Consider the following 23,660-nt stretch of genomic DNA (forward strand, 5'->3'; position numbering starts at 1 on the left):
GGCCATAACTCCAGAAGAAATTAAATAGGCTTCTTCATCTCACTAATGCAAACAACATATATCAATTTCAAAACAATCAGATGATAAATGTAGCCTGTAGAGTGTTCACAAGAAATTGTGGACGATGGACCGACAGACGAACGGACGGGGGCGACGACAATATACGACCACATTTCCATGTGGGCGTATAAAAATGAAGAGGATCTGTTTGAAACAAACTATTAAAGAATAGATAGTCACGAGAACAGATAGCAAGAAAAATTGAAAAACTCTGTGCACTACCATGTTATGAACCAATCCCTACAAAAAATCATGCTATGATTATTATTTTTTAAAGTTACTGTCTCTGCCATACAGATTAACAATTGCAATATGACGAACACAACCAGACAGAAATTTTTTTTAGGCCTACTTGTTGATGAATTTAGCGATACCAAAGATACACCTACATGTATATAATATTTTTAAAACCTGAGACCAGTTTATCATTATAGAATCATATGAATTGTAATTCTACAGGCTCCAGCATGTAGATTACACATACCATTTCTGCTTCGATTATATGAAAACCATATGAAAGCAATCTTTTCCTTTGTCCAATTACAAAAAAGTAATTGCAAACTTGTAGACTATCCAGGGTCTATTTTAGGCATCATATAATCTTACACAAATTCCTGTCTTTATTAGCCCAGTCGATGTAGGACATTAAACCCTATTCCATTTTATTTCTTGCACAAATTTTAGTGCTGTCCTCTCTAATGTTACCCACTGAAGATACCGGTACTTATAGTAACTAATGGAATTTTATCATTTTTTTCTCCAATAGGAAAATAATAATAAACACTACTACATCAACCAAATTCAAAAAAAAAAAAAAAATTGTTTATTGCAAGATTCAGTTTTTAGAAATGTGAAAATGAATCAAAAAGCAATCCAAATATTGAATTATTTATTGAACAGTTGCATTCAAACAATGACAATATTTGAATGGTGAAAACAGCATTCTATGTGACCACTATTTTGTGTTTCAAAAAGATGGCCCTTAACTGTGCATCAAATTTAAAGATTGATCTTGTTTCAGAGCCATCATCTTTTATACTTGGGGCGAAAAGAATAAGATATTTTTGCAGTAAAAATGATATTACATAATAGCCAAGCCAATAAATTGAAATACTCTATTAATAACAATTGCATTTACACTATCCGATTATAAATATTACACGTTATATAATAATTATAAATAAACAAATTAAAATGGAACAAAGCTTATATTAATAACAAGTTTCAAATCAAACAGAATTACAGGAATAAATAACAAATAAAACATCAAATATATTAAAAATAGAAATTGAAAGACTGATATGAAAAAAAGAAATCTAAAAAAATACATAAAATTTTTTTTACTGAATCAAACTCTTTCTTTGTGTTTTGTTTTCTACTACATACCCAATACCGATCTGTTTCACAACGGTAATGGTAATGTGGAAGCCTTCTTTTAACTCTGTAGAAGATGACTGACCTTTAAAGTAACTAAGCCTCTAACTCAAATTCATCCAAATTCTTCAACATTGAAAACACAAATTGTCAAGCAAGTGGCAGTTTTCATCAACCCTTCCTTGAAGTGTCAAATTTGACAATGAACCCCTCCCATGTGTATGGCACTATTGCGTGTCGCATGTGCAGCTCAGTGGTTCTGTTAGGCCAGTAAGTTCATCTGTGAACATAACTCTCAAAGCATGTCAAGTTTATCATATGACAACCTGCATAGGTATTTGCATTTCAATATCCCCTACTTTTTTGAATTGTATACAAGACAAAATAAACATTTTACCATAATGCATTTTGGCACTATTTGAAACAAGTGTCAATTTCTAGGTCCGGAATATTAGCGATTTAGCTCCTTTAAGTTCACATGCATTATAGGCCTAAATGTGACCTCACATTATACAGCCTGGATAATGTGCATTGTTTTACATCGGATGTAGTAACACAAATTGATCCAGGCAGAATTGGTGCCTTTTAACCATTTTACACCATGTACTATTTTATGTACACATTTACACTAAATTGGGAATATTTTTTACCCAGATATACTTTAATTAGAATATTGTTTTAGAATTTAATTTGTAGAAGCAAAAAGTTAATAATATTGAGAGTTAATTAACTTGCCCCGATGTCATCCTTTTCAGTGATAGTAGCGGTCAAGTGAATATTTACTGCTGATCAGTTTGACCCAATACAAAGAATGATACACTTTGTATAAATCTTATCTTAAACTCAACAATAATATGTAGTTGGATTAGGAAATATTTGATTTTTACACACAAAGAGAATCTCTTTAAGAGATTATAAATATTCATCTAAAATTTATTCACATTCATATAAATTCTCTTTATCAACAACAGTTTTGAAGAAATGAAATATTAGCACAGTTCTGAACACAAATACGGTCTAAAATTAGTATCTCCGAAACATGATTGTTTTTAGTGATAAATAATTGTTGATATTTTTACAAAGGTAATTTGAACAAATCAACCAGTTGACTAATCAATATAGTAGTTTGGTAAAACTTAATTATATCAATATAAATCTACTAGTAAGTAAGTCTAAGCCTACAGACATGATGTAGTTGTAATTTCCATGATGCTCATAACAAATTTGAATATACACATTCCATCATCCAATGATAGCAACTAAACCACAAAAAAAGTTGCATTCCAACTATTGGCTCCATTCATAAGATTTAAATTTGACATTGATTTTTACACAACTAAAGGTTATATTTGTGTATAATGAAATACAAAATAAAATAAAGTTATTGAAATATCCAGAGTAAGTAAAATTATACCCTATGATAAATGTGTACTGGTATATACAATTTCTAAACCAATATTTAAACATATATAATATTGATACTATAGACATGTGCATAGCTGAAGTCTTAATTTGAAAGAATCTGTATGTGAATTGAAAGAAATGTAAATAAAGATCTTAAATCTGGCAACACATTATGACTAGATATAAAATTTTTCTAACAGATCATTGTACTCTACCGTCTAAATCTATACATTTATATCTCAAGATCATTTAATTCAGCAACGATTTTCCAGCGCAGGAAATGTCTGAGAAATATTATCTCAGATAGATGAACCAAACTATCAGATCACTGTTCATATTGTTTTTTTTTTTTAACTAATTTTTTTCGAATCATTACAATTACTATCCTATATTATTCTACGTAAAGTCCCAGTAGAAACAACATGATTTTCATCTAAGTCTGACATTATCATACTATTATATAATACATCTATATACATATACTCATACTCCTCGCAGTGTTTCGTTTGATTAAACCTAATCCCACTCAACACTGGCATTAATGAAAGCAAATTGGTAGTCCAAATAATTATGACTGGTCAATAGTCGGATTAACAACCAATATCTAACTGCGTAATTTGGGTTTAAACAAAGCTCCAAATATTTTTACAGAACGTTACGTCATGACTTAAGAAATTCATTATGGGGGATTAACCAGAGCATAGCAGAATATTGCAGAAAAACTAATTGCATGACAAACATGGCTATCAAAACGGCTACAATGTAAACAATACTGTTTGGAGGCAAACAATACTTTCACCGTTTTTCATACCTTAAATCACTGTCCAAAGTTTTAGGGAAGACCCCAGATTAAACGAAGGGCTGTCATGTTGCTGTACTTAGGAGAGATTTGATTGAACGGAAAGAATAGAAACTCTCTCTCAAAAGCTCAAGTATCAGAAGCCAATCCAGTAACGGCCAGAGAGGGATTTCTCGGGCCATTCCTTCAGGAATATGACATATATTGTACTATTTAAAAGAAGAAAAAGGGAGAAACTTAAAATTAACAATATGAAATTAAAAAAGGTTAAAACTAAAACTAGGTTTAATCTTACACAACATAAATAATATTCTGCATTAACAATAATGCATAACAGAACAATATTATCATTATCAAAATATTTTTCAAAAATATAACGTATAAAATTGAAGTTCAACAATATATGATAGAAAATATCTAACTACTGATCAATAAATTTTAAGAATATAAAAGGCTGTAGTAATAACATATATTTTATATTCAAAACATTTATATCAATATCAAAAGTGCTAATAATATGTTTGAACTGTTCATTTATTAACTGTGCATTAAAATACATATTCAAAACTATGCGATGACCTAAAAAATCTTTTTGATTTTGAGAACATACTAAACTGTAAACACTAATAAATTGATAATTGTAAATGCATTTTTCTCTATTGGATGTATATTGTGTGCATGATTTAAGAAGATTAACCACTGATGAAATCAATTTTGTTTTATCTGCATTAACAGATTGCAAATACACAAAGAATTAAATTTAAATCTGCCTACTGCAGATCTTTTACTTGGCCTCAAATGTTATATAAATTAGACATTTATTCACATGCCAAGCCCATAATCAACTTCCTAGACCATCAGATGGTTTAGATTTTCAACGGATTTAAAGACGATTACTAGTTAATAATTTAATTAAAAAATGGATATTCGACACTTTGTTTATTATCGTGACAATGGTAGCATTGACAATCAAGACTACACAGTTCTTCGAAGGGCAATAACTCTGCTCATAATGAACATATTCCTTTCATTATGAGCAATTTTTTTACTATTATAGGCAGAACTGTCAGGGTATTTTTTTTTTATCTAAATCTTACATAATGCATCTTTAAGTAATGGAAATTCCTATCAATGAACTATTTCTTCTTGTTTTTGCTTGTTTTGTTGTTATACATTATCAGCTAACTTTTAAAGGAAATAAATCCTAAAGCATATAGTACTACTACTAGCGAATAATTAATCACTCCAGCTTCCAAAACTACCACAGCTACCGAAACTACCCATGCTACTAAAAGAGCTCCAACTTCCATGACGACCAAAACCAAATCCACCATATCCACCAAATGGACTAAACATTCCTCCTACCATTCTGGAAGCACCATAACCTAATGCAGCTCCACCGACAAGTGCTGGAAAAAGATTTACACAAAAACAATCTCTTTAATATTTCTCAATACACATGTATAGTACAACTTTTTAAAGATATTTTTCTTTGACTATATCAAAACTACAGGGAAGAAATATATGTTGCTGAAAACAACATATATTATGAGTGATGATTGGGAAACTCAATTTTATTCAAAATCTAAAAATACTGTCATTACGTGTAAATGTATCACATAGCAATAGTTGGAGTGTGTGTGTGGTCTATAGCATAGCTATTGCTTATCTCACTGAAAAGAACTGTCTGCTAAACTTGCAGTTGTGGGCTAACTAATTAATTTCAATCAATAATTTTCTCTTTCTAGGTCACAAGACATGATACTTTTAGTTATAAAATATGTTTTGAAGTCTAAATCAGATGAGATCTTATAGGGATATAATAAAGACAGCGGATGCATTGCTAATTAATCAAAATAAGACTTAAGAATAGAAAGCTGAGCATAACTTCATTTTATTTGCAGCAAATTAGTGAAATCGAACCTTCTGAGAATTTAGCGAAAGAGTTAAATATGACAAAATTGGACACAGTAAGGCCTCGCATCGGCTTTTAGATCTAGTTACCGGTACATACATCAATGACAACAGAATGTCATAATACAAGTAGTAATGTCGGCACCCATGAAAACGGTAAAAACATTTAAACAAATATTCATGTCTCTTCCATAAAATTTTCAGAAAATCTATAAATTACTGTTTTCTACATTTAGAAATCCTGTATATTCTTACCTGCTGCTGTGCCTGCTTTACCACCTCCTAATATACCTTTACTTTTCTTGTCTTTACCTTGTACATATACTACTTGAGGTTGCTGTTGATAACCTTGAAATATATACAATCAATATAATTAATACTTTTTATTTGTATTCTCTAATGATGCCTTCATTTAAAAACCGAATGTCTACATACTTTAATTTGATGTGCCCGAGAAGAGAAAGTGAACGTTCAATTAAATCCAAAGTACAAAAGTAAGTAAGTAAGTGAAACAATGGCCATGACTCTAGAAAAATTAACAGAAATTGTTGAAATTCAAAAGGCTTCTTCATCTCACTAATGTTAAGTACATATATCAACTTCAAAAAGATCAAACAGTAAATGTTCACAAGAAATTGTGGATCATGAACAGACTATGACAACAACAATACACGATCACATTTCCATGTGGACGTATCAAAACGGTCTTGGCTGCGATAGATTAAAAGTAATAAATGATGTACAATCAACCTGAAATTTACTGGGGACAAGAATTCACTCAATTTTCTATTACATTACCTCCAGGTTGTTGCTGTTGGTAATAACCCTGTTGAGGATAACCCTGTTGGGGATAGCCTTGTTGTGGATAACCTTGATACTGCTGTTGCGGGTATTGTTGGTAACCTTGTGGAGGTGGAGCATAACCTTGAGGAGGCGGGCCATAACCCTGAGGAGGCGGGGCATATCCTTGAGGAGGAGGGGCATATCCTTGAGGAGGAGGGGCATATCCTTGAGGAGGTGGGGCATATCCTTGTGGCGGTGGTGCATAGCCTTGCTGTGGGTATTGTGGGTACTGTTGTGGAGCACCTGGAAATAAAGATATATATAATAATATAATAAACATTCAAATTGGACTGTACAATGTTTTCTAACAAAATTTCACCCAAAAAAACCCCAGAAATACAGAAACAAAGTTAGAAACAAAAAAATTCATTTATCTGTTATTCATATTATCAAGTATTAATTCACACATGGCTTGGAATGGTGTAGAAAGGTCTTCAGAATTTTCTAGGTTCAGATCTGATCAAAAAGATATACTTTTCTTAAGAATATATGTAGATCAGTTGAGAAAACTTCATAAAAAAAATCTCTGGGCATGTATATATACAACATTATCCTAATTAAATGATGGCATCATATTGGTTGAATATTATGATTATCTAATGTGAATAGGGAGAAAACATTTATCATCCTGGCCATTCTACATGTATGGCAGATATGAATGAATATTCTTGATTCAAATCAGGATCGATACTTTGACCTTTAACAACTAAGCCAAAATAACTGAAAATATACCTTGATAAGCAGCAAATCCAACAGGTGCACTGTTTTGTGGGTAGCCTGATGATACATTATCTCGTTTCTCTGGTACAACCATATTACTTTGTGGTTGTGGTTGTTGATGTGGCGGTGTCTGTTGCTGGCCACCTGATTTTGTCTTGGGTGGAGGAAGCTACAGAAGAAATCACAAGTATTTAGCAAATAGATATATTTGTTTAAGAAAACAGAATCAATGCTAATGTCTCATTGCAAACTAAAATACAGCTTGAAATTAAGTTTCATTTGTCTGTCAAATGGAATAAAACCCAGATTTATTTAAATACTGGTGATGCAATCCTATGTTATTAGTATTGTTAGTCACAAACTTTCATTTATTGTTTGCTTTGCATGTACTGTTTGCTGTTAATAACATAATATTATATAATAAACGATCAAACTTTATACTTACTGTACTACATATGGCTGCCATCCAATCACTATAAGTAAAATATAAACAATATACAATACTTTAATTTGTACCTGTCTGTAACTACTGCCAATGCTTTACAATTTGACCCACGCAAAGATCTCACTCAAAATAATTCTCTATTAGACATTAACAGTTCATAAATAATTCCAAATACATGTACTCAATTCTTTTTCAAATAAATTCAATCCCAAAAGTTTGGCAAAAGCCAATGTCATGACTAGACTTCTTTAAATAACTAATACTTTATGGAATAACTATGACATAGGCGTACGAGCCAGGAGGAAAGGGTGGGGGGGGGCAGTTGCCCCCCTAATTTTCGGGCAATCTAACTTTTCAGGCAGACAGGTAAAGTGAAAACAAAAATGATTATTTAATCTAGTTGGCAAAATAAAATGCCCGAAATCTAATAAAACGCTAATTTCACTTTTGTTTTAATTGAATACCACAAATTTATACTTCACTATGGATTAAAGCATTATGTCTGGAGCCACTAACTCGTTTGCGCCAGTTAAATTTTCGAACATTCATTGAGCTTGTACACCTATGCATTACAGGATCATTTCTTGTATAAATTTATCAGACATTTCAACAAGATTACACTAATAAACCGCAGTAATTGTTATTTCATAAAAAGTGTGTTATTTGATTATGCCCCAATTACTAGATGCTATTCAAAGAATATAATAGACCGCTTTGTTTTGTGTACACTGTACTGTGTTGATTTAACCAGACTTAATGTTTTGATTTGTGGGTGTGTATTAGTATCAACCTTTATGTTTCGTGATTAAGCGAAACTAAAAAGAATTAGTAAACAAAATGACTTCCGCTTAATATTTAGTGGCATAATGACTCTGTTCTAACTCTATACTCTTCAATAAAAGAAACGCATAGTGACATTTCGTCGTCAGTATACCCTTGCTTTACAAATGCCTTGCTGCAACAGGAACCGCGACTCGTCGCTGAACCAAACTGTTCCCCAGCGTTGCTGGGGCCATACCCTGTCTGTCTGAATCCATCGAAGTCGGATTTGACGGTGTCAGCCTATTTCAAAACAACAGCTCTAACGGAACATTATATGGTTTCACGTAGGTGTCTATGGACTGTCTGGTCTGAGATCCTACGCCGTCCAGGAATTGATGCTGCAGTAGAGGTTGTTGTTGTGAAGCGTTTCCGCAAATAACATAACCGGATGTGACGATGCAGGGCAAGTGGGGTCACTCTTGTTTAGTCTGAGCTTGAGCGGTCACGTGCTGATCTTCGCTGTCGGTACCTATCCCAAAGGCGAGAAATGATACTCTGGGAAACATTCAGCAGCCCGGCTAAATCTGTCTTGTATACACCTGTTTCTACCCAACCGATACTGTTGTTGGGTTGGTTTTTGTTCAAATGTGGCATCACTTGGCTTGTTGAGTGTTTACATGTGCAAATGATTTTGAAACCAAGACCCCCAGGATTTTAAAGACCTTAGATTTGCGTTTCATACGAAAAGCTTGCGAAGTTGTTAAACTCATGTGTCTTGGTGGAATCAAGCGAAAACAAATTTCGGCAAAAAGTATGACCAGCAACAATTAGTGACCCTACATTTAAAACCAATAATGAATTTCTTTTATCCTTACATAATGACATTAAAAACAAGTAAGATTTATGGAAACAGCGATCCCGTTAACATAAAAAATGATGAAAAATGAACTGTGCATTTCTTTTATGAAGAATATATTTCCCAAAAACAAAGAGAATCAGCAGTTACCTCATTTAGTAAAAGACTGATTGAGACAATTCTTACATGATATGTAGCTGTTTAAGAGTAATCAAATTTAGCCTTGTACTTACTGTAATTCTGACTCCGAGGAACATAATAACCAGTGTATTTTAGCTTTATGGCTAGGTTTCATTGGTATAGCCAATACACAGTCTATACTACTACCACTAGGTAACTGTGGTCTATCTGGCATATCATTGGTATGTACACCAAATGCAAAATGTTTTGCAACTTCCTATTTAAATAATAAAAGAGCATAAAGACTTAACAAACAAAACCCATACAAGCTTTCAAATTGTGAAGAAATTGTCCAATTATCTTGTTTGGAAGTTTCAAATAAAAATATTGACCTATTTGGAAATATATTCCCTGAATTGGTCATTTAAGTAAAAGGATAACTCATTAAATTGAAGTCTCAGAATTTCATTTCAGGGACTGAGGAATCCCTTGCAATCCTCAGAATTGCAAAAGTTGAATGTCTAAGGAATTCTTTAAATAACATCTAGAACTAGAAGCATGGTTAACTATTCATAACAAATGAAATGAAATAAAATGGGGTTTATTGTCCTACTTTTCAGCATTGACTGGGCTAATGAAGACAAGTTAAATCTAAGTAAGCTTACGATCTTGGGGTCATATTTGTTTTATCAAATTTACTGCAATTCTACATAGAATTTTTCACTTAATCTGGCCTTGCCTTTGCATATGAAGAAACAATATTTTAGACTCAATCTGCTGCTCTACATGAAAAAAACCCTATTACCTTTTCAAAGAATACAAGTTACCTACAACCTTTTCAATACCCTTAAAATAAAATAAAATAAATAATGGAACATACCTTCATAAAGACTTTTCCTTTAGGTGGATCACCTTGTTTTTTATAGATAAATAACATACTATCTGATAAAATCTCTACATAACATTGATTCCATCCTCCTGATAACCAACTCTCTGTCAAATAAATTATCATAATTATAAATCCTTTAACTTCAAAAAAATCTGTACTGGTAAATGTCTTTATTTCAGTTTATCTGATCTAGGTTTCTTCACACTTTGTAATGAAATGAAATGGAATGAAATGAAATGGGGTTTAACGTCCTATTGTTCTGCTCCTACGCTGGGCTAATGAAGACGGGCATACGCCATACAGTGCGCTATGAGGGAAATTTTGCCCAGGCAGCGGCACTATCGCCTACTCTTATATCGAATTCCAACTGCCAAGGGATCTTTTACGTGCATTTCAATGTATACACGGGACTTCGGTTTTTTGTCTCATCTGATGGACTAGACAGCTGTCCTTGTCAGGCCCTCTGTCCTGCATCTCTGACAAGGGGGAACCACGTTGGAAAATCTGGATGAACTTTCTCGGCCAATGCAGGGATCGAACACCCGACTTCCAGGCTAGCGAGTCAGCATCTTTCCCACTTAGCCACGTGATCCCTCACTTTGTAATGCCTATCTTAATTTTTACATACATTTGGTAATACTAATAGCTACAATCTGCAGTAAACTCTGCACTTGACATAAAAGGATTGAGAACATGTAAGTGTCCTAAAATAATGACATTTAGCATTACACTCCACCTTATTTTAATAAAGTTTTACTAGTCCAAACTCATTGCAGTTTTGCATGGTAATGAAGCAAACCACCAAATAGTGCAATATAATCAGTTGTGGTTTAAACTTACTGCTATGTCGCTTGAGGTATCCAGCCTTCACAATAGACATCTGAAATAAATTGTACAAAAATATTTTTATTCATCATATGAGGACTTAATTTTTTCAGAAGTTAAAAATTAAATCATGTGCTATGATTAGAGTCAAAGAAATAATCATAGCGGCCTAGACTTTTTAATTAATGGGTGACATTGGTAAACATCAAGTGAATTTTGTCACAATACAGAGGTTTGAATGAGTAACCAGCGGTTGCCAGGCAAGATATGCCCACATTTTGCAAGAGATGGATAGAGAACAAGCTAAAAAACAAAAAAAAACGGTTTTTCGTACAATCAGGGGCCAGAATCAAAAAAGTTATGGTCTGTAAGGTAAGGTGCAAATATTGAAAGGGACTGAGATCTTTGGAATATAAAGATATATTTTAAGTTTCATCAAAATCAAACAAAAATTGTGAACTCTAGAGGGTCCACAATCTTCTTGTTACATACTTTTACACAATTTGTGTACAAGGAGCAATAATTTTGTCGGGCAGTTTCATTTCGATTTTCCCGAAATTCAAACTCAATCTTCCTTACGGTGCAACAGTGATATATTTAAACGTTTTTTAAATTTTGACCTCTAGAGGGACCACGTGCTAAAAATGCGATTTTTTGTTCAATCAGGGGCCATAATCCAGGAAATTACGGACCGATATGTGTGAATATCAAAAGGAACAGAGATTGTTGGGTTATTAACATATATTTCGAGTTTCATCAAAATCGGATAAAATTGTGACCTGTACTGTAGATGGTCCCCAAGCTAAAAACAGGATTTATCGCAGTCAGGGGCCATAATCCATGAAGTTACAATCTGTTACATGTCAATATCGAAAGGAACCAAGGTCTTTGGGAGATAACCTATATTTCAAGTTTCATCAAAATCGGATAAAAATTGTGACTTGTAGAGTGACAATATATGTCCACATGAAAATGTGGGCAGACAAAAACGTTTCCACCATGGGAGGTCTCAAGGAATGTTAATGTTCTTTTCATTATTAAAATTATAGATGGCACAAACTAGGCTATCATGAAACTTGTCATGTAATGAGATGATTGTCAAGACTGCAAAATTTTTGTCTACAGCGCTGCCGTAAAAAAAGCCTAAAGATTTGTGTCTACTGCACTGTCGTAAAAAAAATCCCAAAGATTTTTGTCTAAGGCACTCACGCACGACTGCACTAGTAGTCCAGGAGCTAATGACAAAATAATATGGTCATCAGTTACAAAAGGTTTGAACACCCAAATTCGTAGCAGGTGTCCGTACGAGTAAAAATCAGTTGGTCAGATCGGGCACTGCTGGGGCGTATAGCCGCAGCAGCACCTTAAAGTAGGCCCCAGGGGGCCTAAAATTAGGTCATAAGTTACATGGCTGAAACTTTGTAGGGACAATGGTATCCATAGTCGGAGTAAATATTTCACAAATCTAACCAAAATTTCCGGGGCTTTCCCCAAGTCAGACCACGCCCAATATCGCCTCACGGGGCTAATAATATGGTCATAAGTTACATGGCTGAAACTTACCAGAAACAAAGATCCACACTTGGTAAATACAATTTTCAAAAATCTAACCAAAAATTTGGGGGCTTTCCCCAAGTCAGATCGCTCTAAAGTATGTCCGACCACATCCTAAAAATGGGGCTTTTTATATGGTCATAAGTTACATAGCTGAAACTTACCAGAAACAAAGATCCACACTTGGTAAATACAATTTTCAAAAATCTAACCAAAAATTTAGGGGCTTTCCCCAAGTCAGATCGCTCTAAAGTATGTCCGACCACACCCTAAAAATGGGACTTTTTATATGGTCATCAGTTACATGGCTGAAACTTACCAGAAACAAAGATCCATTCTTGGAAAACATATTTTTCAAAAATCTAACCAAAAATGTTGGGGCTTTCCTCAAGTCAGATCGTCCTAAAGCCCACCTGGCCACGCCCTAAAAGTGGGACTTTTTATATGGTCATTAGTTACATGGCTGAAACTTACCAGAAATATTGTTCTATGCATGAAAAATGTATTTTTCGAAAATCTAACCATAAATGTGGGGGCTTTCCCCAAGTCAGACAGGCCTTAAAATTGCAGCCCCACCCACCCCTTCTATATAAAGCTTATAATAATGTAATATCAATAATACATTGTTGATCTGCATCAAGATTCAAAATTATAGCACAAAAATAGAACAAATGTTTATTAGCTATGTGAAATCCTAAAATGAGCAATGGTATCAAGTGTTGTAGGAAGAGAAAGCATGTCATACCTCATTCACGACACATGTCATGAATAGATAGTTAGGACTGATGCTAAATTTATGTCTTCAAACGTTCTGTATTCCATCACAGCAACCCATTCAACAATGATTCAGAATGTTATTCAATATCTTATATCAAAGTGGGAAATTCAAACAAATATTTTGAAAGTATTTATTGGATTAATAAGTTGCTTTGGTTTGAATTCGGTAGTTTTTGCCTTTCCCGATCTTCGATAATGAATAACAACCTAATGGATTTTAAAAAATGTTAGTCAGTGATGAATTTCTGAAATTATAAAATCTATTCATAGTTTTAATACATATAACTTTAGTTATCCTTCCTCTATTTGTTCCACATAACATTTTAATGATTTAAAATAAGTGAGTAAGCGTGGCTGGGTGACGCAAATAGTTAACCTGTCACACTTTTATCATCATACAAGAATTGTTTGATTCGTCATCGGAGTCCTTGCTTTCTTGGTCACTATCTTCATCTATGCGAATACTCTCAACTAACACGGGAGCAACATCACCATCAAAACACTTTAATTCATACACCCCATCATCATTTAAAACCCTCCTTCTATTCTCTGGATGGAAATTGGGGAGATTATTTTTGACGCATTAACCAGATACTACAAATATAATTCACTCTCTTGATTTTCAAAGTTAATACCTGTGAGCATGGCGGCAAAGGGCTTGTTTCTATGCCTTTAATACCAGAAAGACATCCATTTTTAGGCATCCAATAGATACTACAAACAAATCCTTCAATAACTATTTACTCCAGAAAGAATGGATTCGCTTTTACCGAGAGAAAACAAGGCTTTCTGGCCATAAACAGCCTTTTCTAATAATTTTAAAGGTCGGGCATCCCCTTTCCTATTAAACGATGCAGTATGATCAAAGCCAGTGAGTGCATGGATGCTTCAAATCTTTTCTCCTTTCACGGCTTATTGGTTTATATGCAATTATTGGCGATTGGTTGAATGCCTACTGTATCAAGAAGACTGTCTTTACCAAAAAGAATTTCAACAAATCTATCGTAATTTTTAAAAACAACCCCAGTTGATAGGTGTGGTCACACCATCATGCCAATGAGTGTTTCTTGGTTGTGCTCAGTGGATGTAAATGTCAATTCTGTTCGAGTTCCTCAATGCTATTGTAACTTAATGTATGTCCCAAATGATTAAGAATCTCAATAACCTTTTTACTGCCTGTAAGGCTTTTCACAGCAAGACCCAGTTATAGGTGTTTTGATGGCTTAGTTCTACCCCTGGTTAGAGAATAAATGACATGCTGACTAATGGAATTAATTCTCTTGACTTTGTTTTATCCACAATTAGATTATGGACCAACTAATAGATGTGTAAAGAAAGCGGAGACCATGTCTGGTACTGCTATTTCACCATTTGTGATATGTTGTATGGTTAAATTTTCAGGCAGTTTAATTTTCTTTGTACTGAATATTTCTCATCGGAGTAAGAAAGTGACACCCTGAACTGTATGTTCAGTTTCTCTGGCGTTGTCAGATGACTTGCGAACAGCGTCATCAACATTTAAACCTTTACTGAAGACAATATTACCACATCTTTTATTTCCACTGTCAATTGAAATATTCTCACCAAAGAATTTATATAACCAACTTGTTTTGCAAATCGCTGGGCAAAATACCTAACTCTGTATAGTTTCCGCCACCAAATTCTAATAAACATGACTGATAGTATTGCAGTATGCTATTTTTAACAGGTAGATCTCTGTTTTTCCAGAATAATGTCAGACACAAAACTACATAAAGCATCAAATGCTTTGGTATGTATATTCCTAGCATCATGTCATTCACTTTTATCATATGACCTGCTTACTTCTCGTTGATATTCTATTCTGCACATTACATGATAATGAATGTCTTTGCCAATGAAATCTATATCTTGGATGTACTTAAGCATATTTTCATCCTGAAGAATTGTTGCATATTCTTGAATATTTTTTTCGATTGTCATTGTGACACAGGTTATTACTTTCTGTTTCTGACCTTGATGTTTTCTGTTTGATTTTCTGCAAAACCGGCAGACCTTCTCGAACACACCAGAACTGGATGCAGAAGTCAATGTTAAACATGATCTCATCAATTTGGGATTGGAATTTGGATTGTCATTTTCTTGTACTTCATCATTCTATTTCTTTTGAATTTTAGATAGCTCCGTAAATCTTCTACATCATTCCATATGAAATCCTGTTAACTCATTAACAACTTTGGGGAGCATAATTTCAGCATACTTCAAACGTGATTTTTTCCGGATTTCTAAAATTTGTTGACAGTTTTGTAAAGTATCTTTCTTAAAAACAAGAATCCGACTGACATCAGTACCATTGCCATAATGAAGACAGCACCAGCCTTCGTACGATATGATGTATACCAGAATAAAGAAGTAAGAGTGGTTGATTTTTCCAACTTGACGTATTTGTATTTTTGTATGTATTTATCTACCGTAATCATGGACATATTTGTACTGGAACTACTCTAATCTATATACATGCTTATATATATTACTGCTTGACTTTATGCCTTAATTCAGAATATTTGGAAATTTCAGTTATATTACCAATTGGATTGATTTTACCATCGTCTTTTTCAATTTCCATGTTGTAATGAGTTTTTAGGCTTCAACTTGCAAAATGAATGAAATTTGTTCCGAGTGTAAAAATTGCATACACCTGTTATGTTCAAGAAAACAAAATAATTGTACTCTATGAGACACTGTAACTGAAGACTAATATACAATACATGTACACCTATAGAATATAATATTGTACAAAATATTTATGAGATAAAAAAGTTCATTGTTGGTGGCACAGAGATAAACTGTTCTAATGATTACCATGGGAACTGCCAGACCCAAGTTATAAACCATACTACAACACTGTTATTTAATTTTAAATGTAAATATGTTTAGATGATTTATATAGAGGGAGTGGGTGGGGCTGCAATTTTAAGACTGTTCTGACTTGAGGAAAGCCCAACATTTTGGGTTAGATTTTTGAAAAATATGTTTTCCAGGTATGGATCGTTGTTTCCAGTAAGTTTCAGCCATGTAACTTATGACCATATAAAAAGCCCCATTTTTAGGGTGTGGTCGGACATACTTTAGAGCGATCTGACTTGGGGAAAGCCCCAAAATTTTTGGTTAGATTTTTGAAAATTGTATTTACCAAGTGTGGATCTTTGTTTCTGGTAAGTTTCAGCCATGTAACTTATGACCAAATAAAAAGCCCCATTTTTAGGGTGTGGCCGGACATACTTTAGAGCGATCTGACTTGGGGAAAGCCCCCAAATTTTTGGTTAGATTTTTGAAAATTGTATTTACCAAGTGTGGATCTTTGTTTCTGGTAAATTTCAGCCATGTGACTTATGACCATATAAAAAGCCCCATTTTTAGGGTGTGGTCGGACATACTTTAGAGCGGTCTGACTTGGGGAAAGCCCCGAAATTTTTGGTTAGATTTTTGAAAATTGTATTTACCAAGTGTGGATCTTTGTTTCTGGTAAGTTTCAGCCATGTAACTTATGACCATATTATTAGCCCCACGAGGCGATATTGGGTGTGGTATGACTTGGGGAAAGCCAGGGAAATTTTGGTTAGATTTGTGAAATATTTACTCCGACTATGGATACCGTTGTCCCTACAAAGTTTCAGCCATGTAACTTATGACTTAATTTAAGGTGCTGCTGCGGCTATCCGCCCCAGCAGTGCCCGATCTGACCAACTGATTTTTACTCGTACGGACACCTGCTACGAATTTGGAGGGTCAAACCTTTTGTAACTGATGACCATATTATTTTGTCATTAGCTCCTGGACTATAGGCCCTGTCCTAATTACGTGAATACTTTCCCGATGTGCATGAGCGATGGGAAGTGCAGTAAAAATAGCCTACCAGTATTTGATAACTTCGATCAGCAAGAATAAAGATTATTTTAGTCAACCTGCCAGCCCACAGTATATTCAATTAAAGTAGCTAAGTCTCAAACTCAATTTCATTCAAAGTCTTCGACATTGAAAACACAAATTATTTGTCAATTTATTAAATCAACATTGATGTTGTGGTCTTACCGGGAAAAGATGGGCTTCTGATATCCATTATTTCAGACAAAATAAACATTTTACCATTGATACACGAATCGTGTACCATAATGCGTTTTAGTGCCATTTGTAACAAGGGACTAGAAGAACGAGACTAGACATATTCCACAAGTCATGTCAAACGGTGATGGCATATTCTTATCTGGAGAGCATGCGCAATAAATACTATCAGTGTAGACTGGAATAACCAGATGCTAGAGATTACCATTGGATTGAGACTTCTGGCATATTTTGCCGAACATATCTGATTAGAAATTTATACTAAAAACAGAAACGATTGAATATGTAAATCGTTTATACATTCATATTACATTATTATTATTATTAGCTACGAGAACGTAGCTAAAAACGTTAAGATATACTGTCATTACTGATGTAATTGTCTTTAGCTACGATCAGTTTCTTTATGAATGCACGTAACATCTTAAAAATAAGATATACTTTTATACTATTATGACCAATTAAACTTACAGAGGCCAATGTAGTGGCACAACTATCGCCTAACTCCAAATATTCACGTTTAAATTAATGAAGCGTTTTTATATGACATACATCTCCCATTTAAAAATGGTGTTCTTTGTAACGGCTTAATGCCTCAATTTTAAATATGATGATTAATACCCGTTTCAGGTAGGATTATAATGCTTAATTGTAGTTGGATGTGGCAGAAATATTATAAATAACAATAATCAATCGTTGTTTTGATGAAAAATATTGTCAATTTTGCTTACTGATACAGATGCGATTCGCGTTAAGCTTTGCGATGTGGAACTATATAGGACCATCTCTTATCTCAAAACACGGAGGGTTGAGAGATGAGGATTATTAGGGTTTCACACTGCGTAGCTTGTGTGAAACACTATTGTTTTTGTTCGGATTATTCTTCTTATAAATATTATTTTTTTTTTTTCCACTTGAGCATATCTAAGAAACTACTTGTCGGATCGATTCAATGTCTTCGGTTTTCCTGGGAAAGTGGGTGTGACTTAGAGATTAAAGCTATTTCGAACGTTCTGCGACAATGTGAAATGTCCGAAATCGCCAAAGTTGTCGTTTTTTGAAATATTGCCGTAATATTAACAATATCGTTGGATTTTAACACTTGACACATTTTGACATAGCCAGAGACATAGCAGATAGCTAGGGTTCCTTAGATTTTTTATTTTCGACGGATCTTCGGAGATATTAGACGCCAAATTTTGAAAATTTAAATTTTGACAAAAAACTTTTTTATTAATGAATATTTTTTTATGGCATTTTACCCAGGGTTAAAGGGTCGTCTGATTTGAGCAAAAATGTGAACATTTTTTGTCTCGATAATTTTTCTTGGCCGCTATTGGCCAATTCAGTTTATCGGTTCTAGGTTAATTATTTATTGCCCGATTTTTATAAAACAAAGTTCATATGCTCCATGGTGCAAATTCTCAATTTTTTTATTGCCCGTAAAGTTTTCTATCGGCATCGGATGTGACGCAATTTCGCTAAAACCTCCAATTTTGACGAGTCGGAACGTCTTTTCACTAACAAATGTTAATTTTTGCAAATCTAATAGATCAAGATAAATGCCCCTACAAAAGGCGCAAAAAATCTCGGGACTCAGATTTTTTAATTTCGGTTTTGTATTTGCGCCAGTTCTTTTAAAAAGCAAGTAGTAATGTTTACAAAACAGATATTTTATTCAAATGAGTCGGATTTGTAATGTTTTATAAAATTATGATATTTGATTCCAATCAACAAACAGAATGAACCCTTACGGTCATACAGATACCACAAAAGGGTTTTTAACTTGTATGGTTGCAGAGAAATAGGCGATTTTCAACAAGTCACTTTTCAAGGATTTTGGTCTATAAAAGTGGCAATTATTATTCGATTTTCATAAAATTTTCACCGTGCGGTGCCTTATGCCATTTATGATTTCATAGAATTAATTTAACATTTGCATTATTCCTGAAAGTAATGTCATTTTGGCAAAAACTGTATTTTTAGCCTCCAAAACAAACATTTGTTTGAAGTGAGGTATATTTATTATTTGTTTAAGATTATGATATTTGACTCCAATGGATATATAGATTGAATCAATATATACGATCATATAGATGTCTATAACTTGTCGAGAAATAACCAATTTTGTCAGGATCACTTTTTAAAATTTTTTTTGCATTTTAATTTCCCATTAGAAAGTCAGCTAACTTAGCGGTTTAGTAACAAATTTTGTCAGGATCACTTTTTTGACATATGTAACACATGGTAACAAATGTATGAATGGAATTGATATTGCCGGGTTTAATTGATTCTGCGTCCATTTTACAACACGTCTGTAATGTTTATGTGGAAATCTGGTTATCAGTTCCATTGGTACTGGAAGTGATATGAGTTCAATAGTAACGTGGCACCAAAAGTAACATATTAAGTTCAAGGGTAACATGGCACCAGTAAAACCCGTCATTACTGCTTCGCAGTTCTAGTTATTATATGCGTTACGACCCATTTGTGTGTCAATTTCTAGGTTCCAAATATTAGCGATTTACCTCCTTTAAGTTTTTATATGCAACCATGAGTGGTAGGCCTACACGTTAAAAAGTATGCTAGAGGTAGTTAGTCAAAGAGTCAAGACCAGACTCAGGCCGTTATTATTGTGACCAAGTTCAATCATTCAAGTTGAAGTAAACTAAAACATATATTAAAGGAGCTAAATCGCTAACATTTGGGACCTAGAAATTGACAAAAGTGGGTCGCAACGCATATAATACTGTAATATGAATATATATAAACTGATTTACATTCAATGGTTTCCGTTTTACTCCAATTTCAAATGAGTTAGGTTCGGCGAAATAAGCCAGCAGTCTCAAGCGAGTGCAAATTTCTAGCGTCTGGTTATTCCAGTCTACATGTGCCGTTTGATTTGGTGCAATGTGTCTAGCCTCGCCCCTCGAGTCTCTTGATACAACTGGGGCTGAAGCGCATTATGGTACACGATTTGTGTACCAATGGTAAAATGTTTATTTTGTCTTAAATATTGGATATCAAAAGCCCATCTTTTTCCGGTAAGATCACAACATGAATGTTGATTTAATTTGACAAATAAATCATGTTTTCAATGTTGAAGATTTTGGACGATATTCATATTGACTGAGTTAGAGACTTACTGTGTGAACCATCGTAAATTTGAAACGGATTTCTTCGATTATGAACAAACTACTTAACTTTGGTTATTATAAACTTACCTGTGTGTTTGTAATCAACTCCCGTTCGATAAAATCCATAGCACAACTAATTATCACAACGATGAAAACAACTTCTCTCTTGAAAAATTACTTGTAATTTCGACAGAGTCGATGTCAACAATGTCTTCGTGACGTATTGGTCGAATCCAATATACCTGTTGCGGGGGTTGGTTAACATTGAAAGATAGTTTGACAGCGCGATCCTTTTGATCGTATATGGGTTTTGGGCGACGAAAAATATCAATTGAAGGCAATTACATAGGAGATTTATATGGAAACCATTGATCGCCAGTCTATCAAATTTTCTTCACAACTAAAATATCACTGATTGCACGGATACTCGTAAAAATAAAGTCATATATAAACTATAAATATCCTATCTTCTTTATGTTATAAATAATTTAACAAGGATTAGGATCATGAAGCTTACCTCCGAATTCTCTGAGTGTATTTTTAATTTTATACGCATTCTTTCGATCGAATAATAACCGCTTCAGTAACATCTTTAAGCGTGTTGCGGCAGACCTCAGCGTGTCTATTGGGTGCCCGGGTGGGTATATAATGCTACTAAGCCTGTATGACCCTGTAAGAAGCGGAACATTAATTCTCGATTCGACAGTTTTGACCGAAGTGTGATAAAGCCCGTAAAACGAATGTATAGTTGTGTTTGTGCGGCATGCGTGTTCAAAAGTAAATTATCCCATCCGAGTCGCTAATCAAATAATTAGAACAAAATATTTCAAAAAGTAAAGCTATAAAATTTGCAGAGATTTTACTAGAATGTAAAAGACGGTAACTAAATACAGGAATGCGGGTAGTTATGTGTGCGAACGCTCAAACTCAATGCCAATTGTCGTAGGTATCCAGACCACTCGGACCAAAGACTACTCTGACTAAGACCAGTCGGACCAAAACAAGACCAGTCGGACCAATTAAATTATATTATAAGGCTAGACAATATGCTATTTATTTATTATTAAATCACAATACAAAGAAGCAAATAATTCTTATACGGAATTCTTATATTTAGAGTTGTTTATCAATTTTGTGTATGAAAAATAAATCACTGATTAGTTTTAAAATTAATTAATAATGGTGCCAAAAAAAAATATCAATCTAATTTTTCTTATTTACTCTTGCAATGAGACTCGGTATGTCCAGACTTTTGACAGTTTCTACATATACGAGTATACTGTTCTTATCTGATAGCCTAATTTTACTTTTTCCACATTCGCGGTATCCCCAGTGGTTTCATTCCGTTCTACCCCACTAACCCCTGGGTTTATATATATGGGGGGGAGACACGTTTTCAAGTTATCCGCCCTTGATGCGTTAATATATACAGCACATAATAATACGAAGACCGGACGTTTATATGCCCCTTTTTAAACGTGACTAGAAGTGTGGTTCTCGATATTTTGCGATTTGGGATACAATCATCAATTTATTCAAACAACACGTTATTATTAGTTCGAGTAGTCATATTAAAACACACACAATTAGCAATTTATTCAAATAACACTTTATTATTGGTTCGAGTAGTCATATTAAAATAAACACAATTATCAATTTATTAAAATAACACTTTATTATTGGTTCGATTAATCATATTAAAACAAACGCAATTATCAATTTATTAAAACAACACTTTATTATTGGTCCGAGTCGTCTTTCTGTTGGGTCCGACTAGTCTTTTTGTATGGTCCGAGTAGTCTATTTGTTTGGGCTGAGTGGTCTATCAGTTGGTCCGACTGGTCTTGAACCGAGTGGTCTTTGGTCCGAGTGGTCATGGATTCTTGTCGTAATTGTACTTGAATTTCCTATGCTGTCACCCCTAATACGAAATGATATCTTCCGCAGAGTGACGTAACCATCTTCCATATTGGTATTTTTCTCTGGGAAAAGTTTGTGATATTTCAATTTTTCAAGAGAGAACTTTTTTTCATCGTTGTGATAATTAGTTGTGCAATGGATTTTATCGAACGGGAGTTGATTACAAACACACAGGTAAGTTTATAATAACAAAAGTTAAGTAGTATAATCGAAGAAATCCGTTTAAAATTTACCAAGACTCAGACAGTAGCTACTTTAAGACTAGCATCATTTTGATCATTGGAAACTAAATAACATTAGGCTTTCACATTATAATGCATTATACCGTACCTCGAACTGACTTGGTGACTATTTTTAAACAGTTCTATTAGTAGTTTTGGGTTGGAATTTAATATGTATTTGGCAATTCTAGAAACTTGTAACTTGTTTACAACTTGAAATTCCGGTTTACAACGCCATCTAACGGTAGTTTGGATTAACCAGTCACAGAGATGAATAATATTTTACTCCAGGATACTGTTGTCTGGAGGGTCATTTCGCCCAATCTACATTATATAGACATAATGTCATTATATATAATCTATAACAGTTGTATCCCCATTAGCAGACCTGTACTTTATAATTCTCGCAGATCGACACAGTTTATAACTTTAGGAGATCGGGCAGGAAATAAACTTTTCGGGACGAGGTGACTTACTACGGGACCTTAGGCGAAAAGACGATATTGCAATTGAACGGCAACTCTGATTGACTAGCGCGTGGTGTCAAAACTTTACCAACAAGAAAAAAAAGAGAAAAAACAAGTTATAATATTATTTTTGAATACGGTACTACAAGTTCGTTTTAATATGTTAATGACCCATAATACAAAAGTCCGTATTTATTGCCATGTTTTTATGCGGGATTTAATAAGAACAGGCCACTGATAGTGGAACGGAAAAATAAGCATTCCAATCTCCAACAAGGGAAGTAATCCAAGTTAAGAAAATTAGAATTTAGTAATATTAGGCTACCTTTTGACTAGTTACTTTAGTAACGCCAATATGAGAGCCTGCCCTGCCTGCTCTCTGCAATATGGCTTAAGAGAGATTGTTTGACCCTTCCTTACCTTGGACAAACTAAAAAGAGAGCAAGCCTTTTATACCTCAGTCATAAACTTC

General features: G+C 33.9%; 1 protein-coding gene across 1 annotated transcript; it reads right to left on the minus strand.

Moving 5' to 3' along the window:
- Positions 1–935: 935 nt before the first annotated feature.
- Positions 936–22,958, minus strand: LOC126816569 (FHA domain-containing protein FhaA). The gene is made up of 9 exons (XM_050543242.2): positions 22,831–22,958; positions 11,027–11,066; positions 10,178–10,290; positions 9,411–9,574; positions 7,560–7,587; positions 7,127–7,283; positions 6,350–6,637; positions 5,807–5,899; positions 936–5,046 (listed from the first exon to the last, which is right to left on the minus strand). Exons 2-9 carry the CDS (start codon positions 11,064–11,066, stop codon positions 4,874–4,876), a joined length of 1,056 nt encoding a protein of 351 aa, XP_050399199.2. The 5' UTR covers positions 22,831–22,958; the 3' UTR covers positions 936–4,873.
- Between the last annotated feature and the right edge of the window lie 702 nt (positions 22,959–23,660).

The sequence above is a fragment of the Patella vulgata genome, chromosome 3, assembly GCF_932274485.2.
Source record: "Patella vulgata chromosome 3, xgPatVulg1.2, whole genome shotgun sequence".
Taxonomy (NCBI): domain Eukaryota; kingdom Metazoa; phylum Mollusca; class Gastropoda; family Patellidae; genus Patella; species Patella vulgata.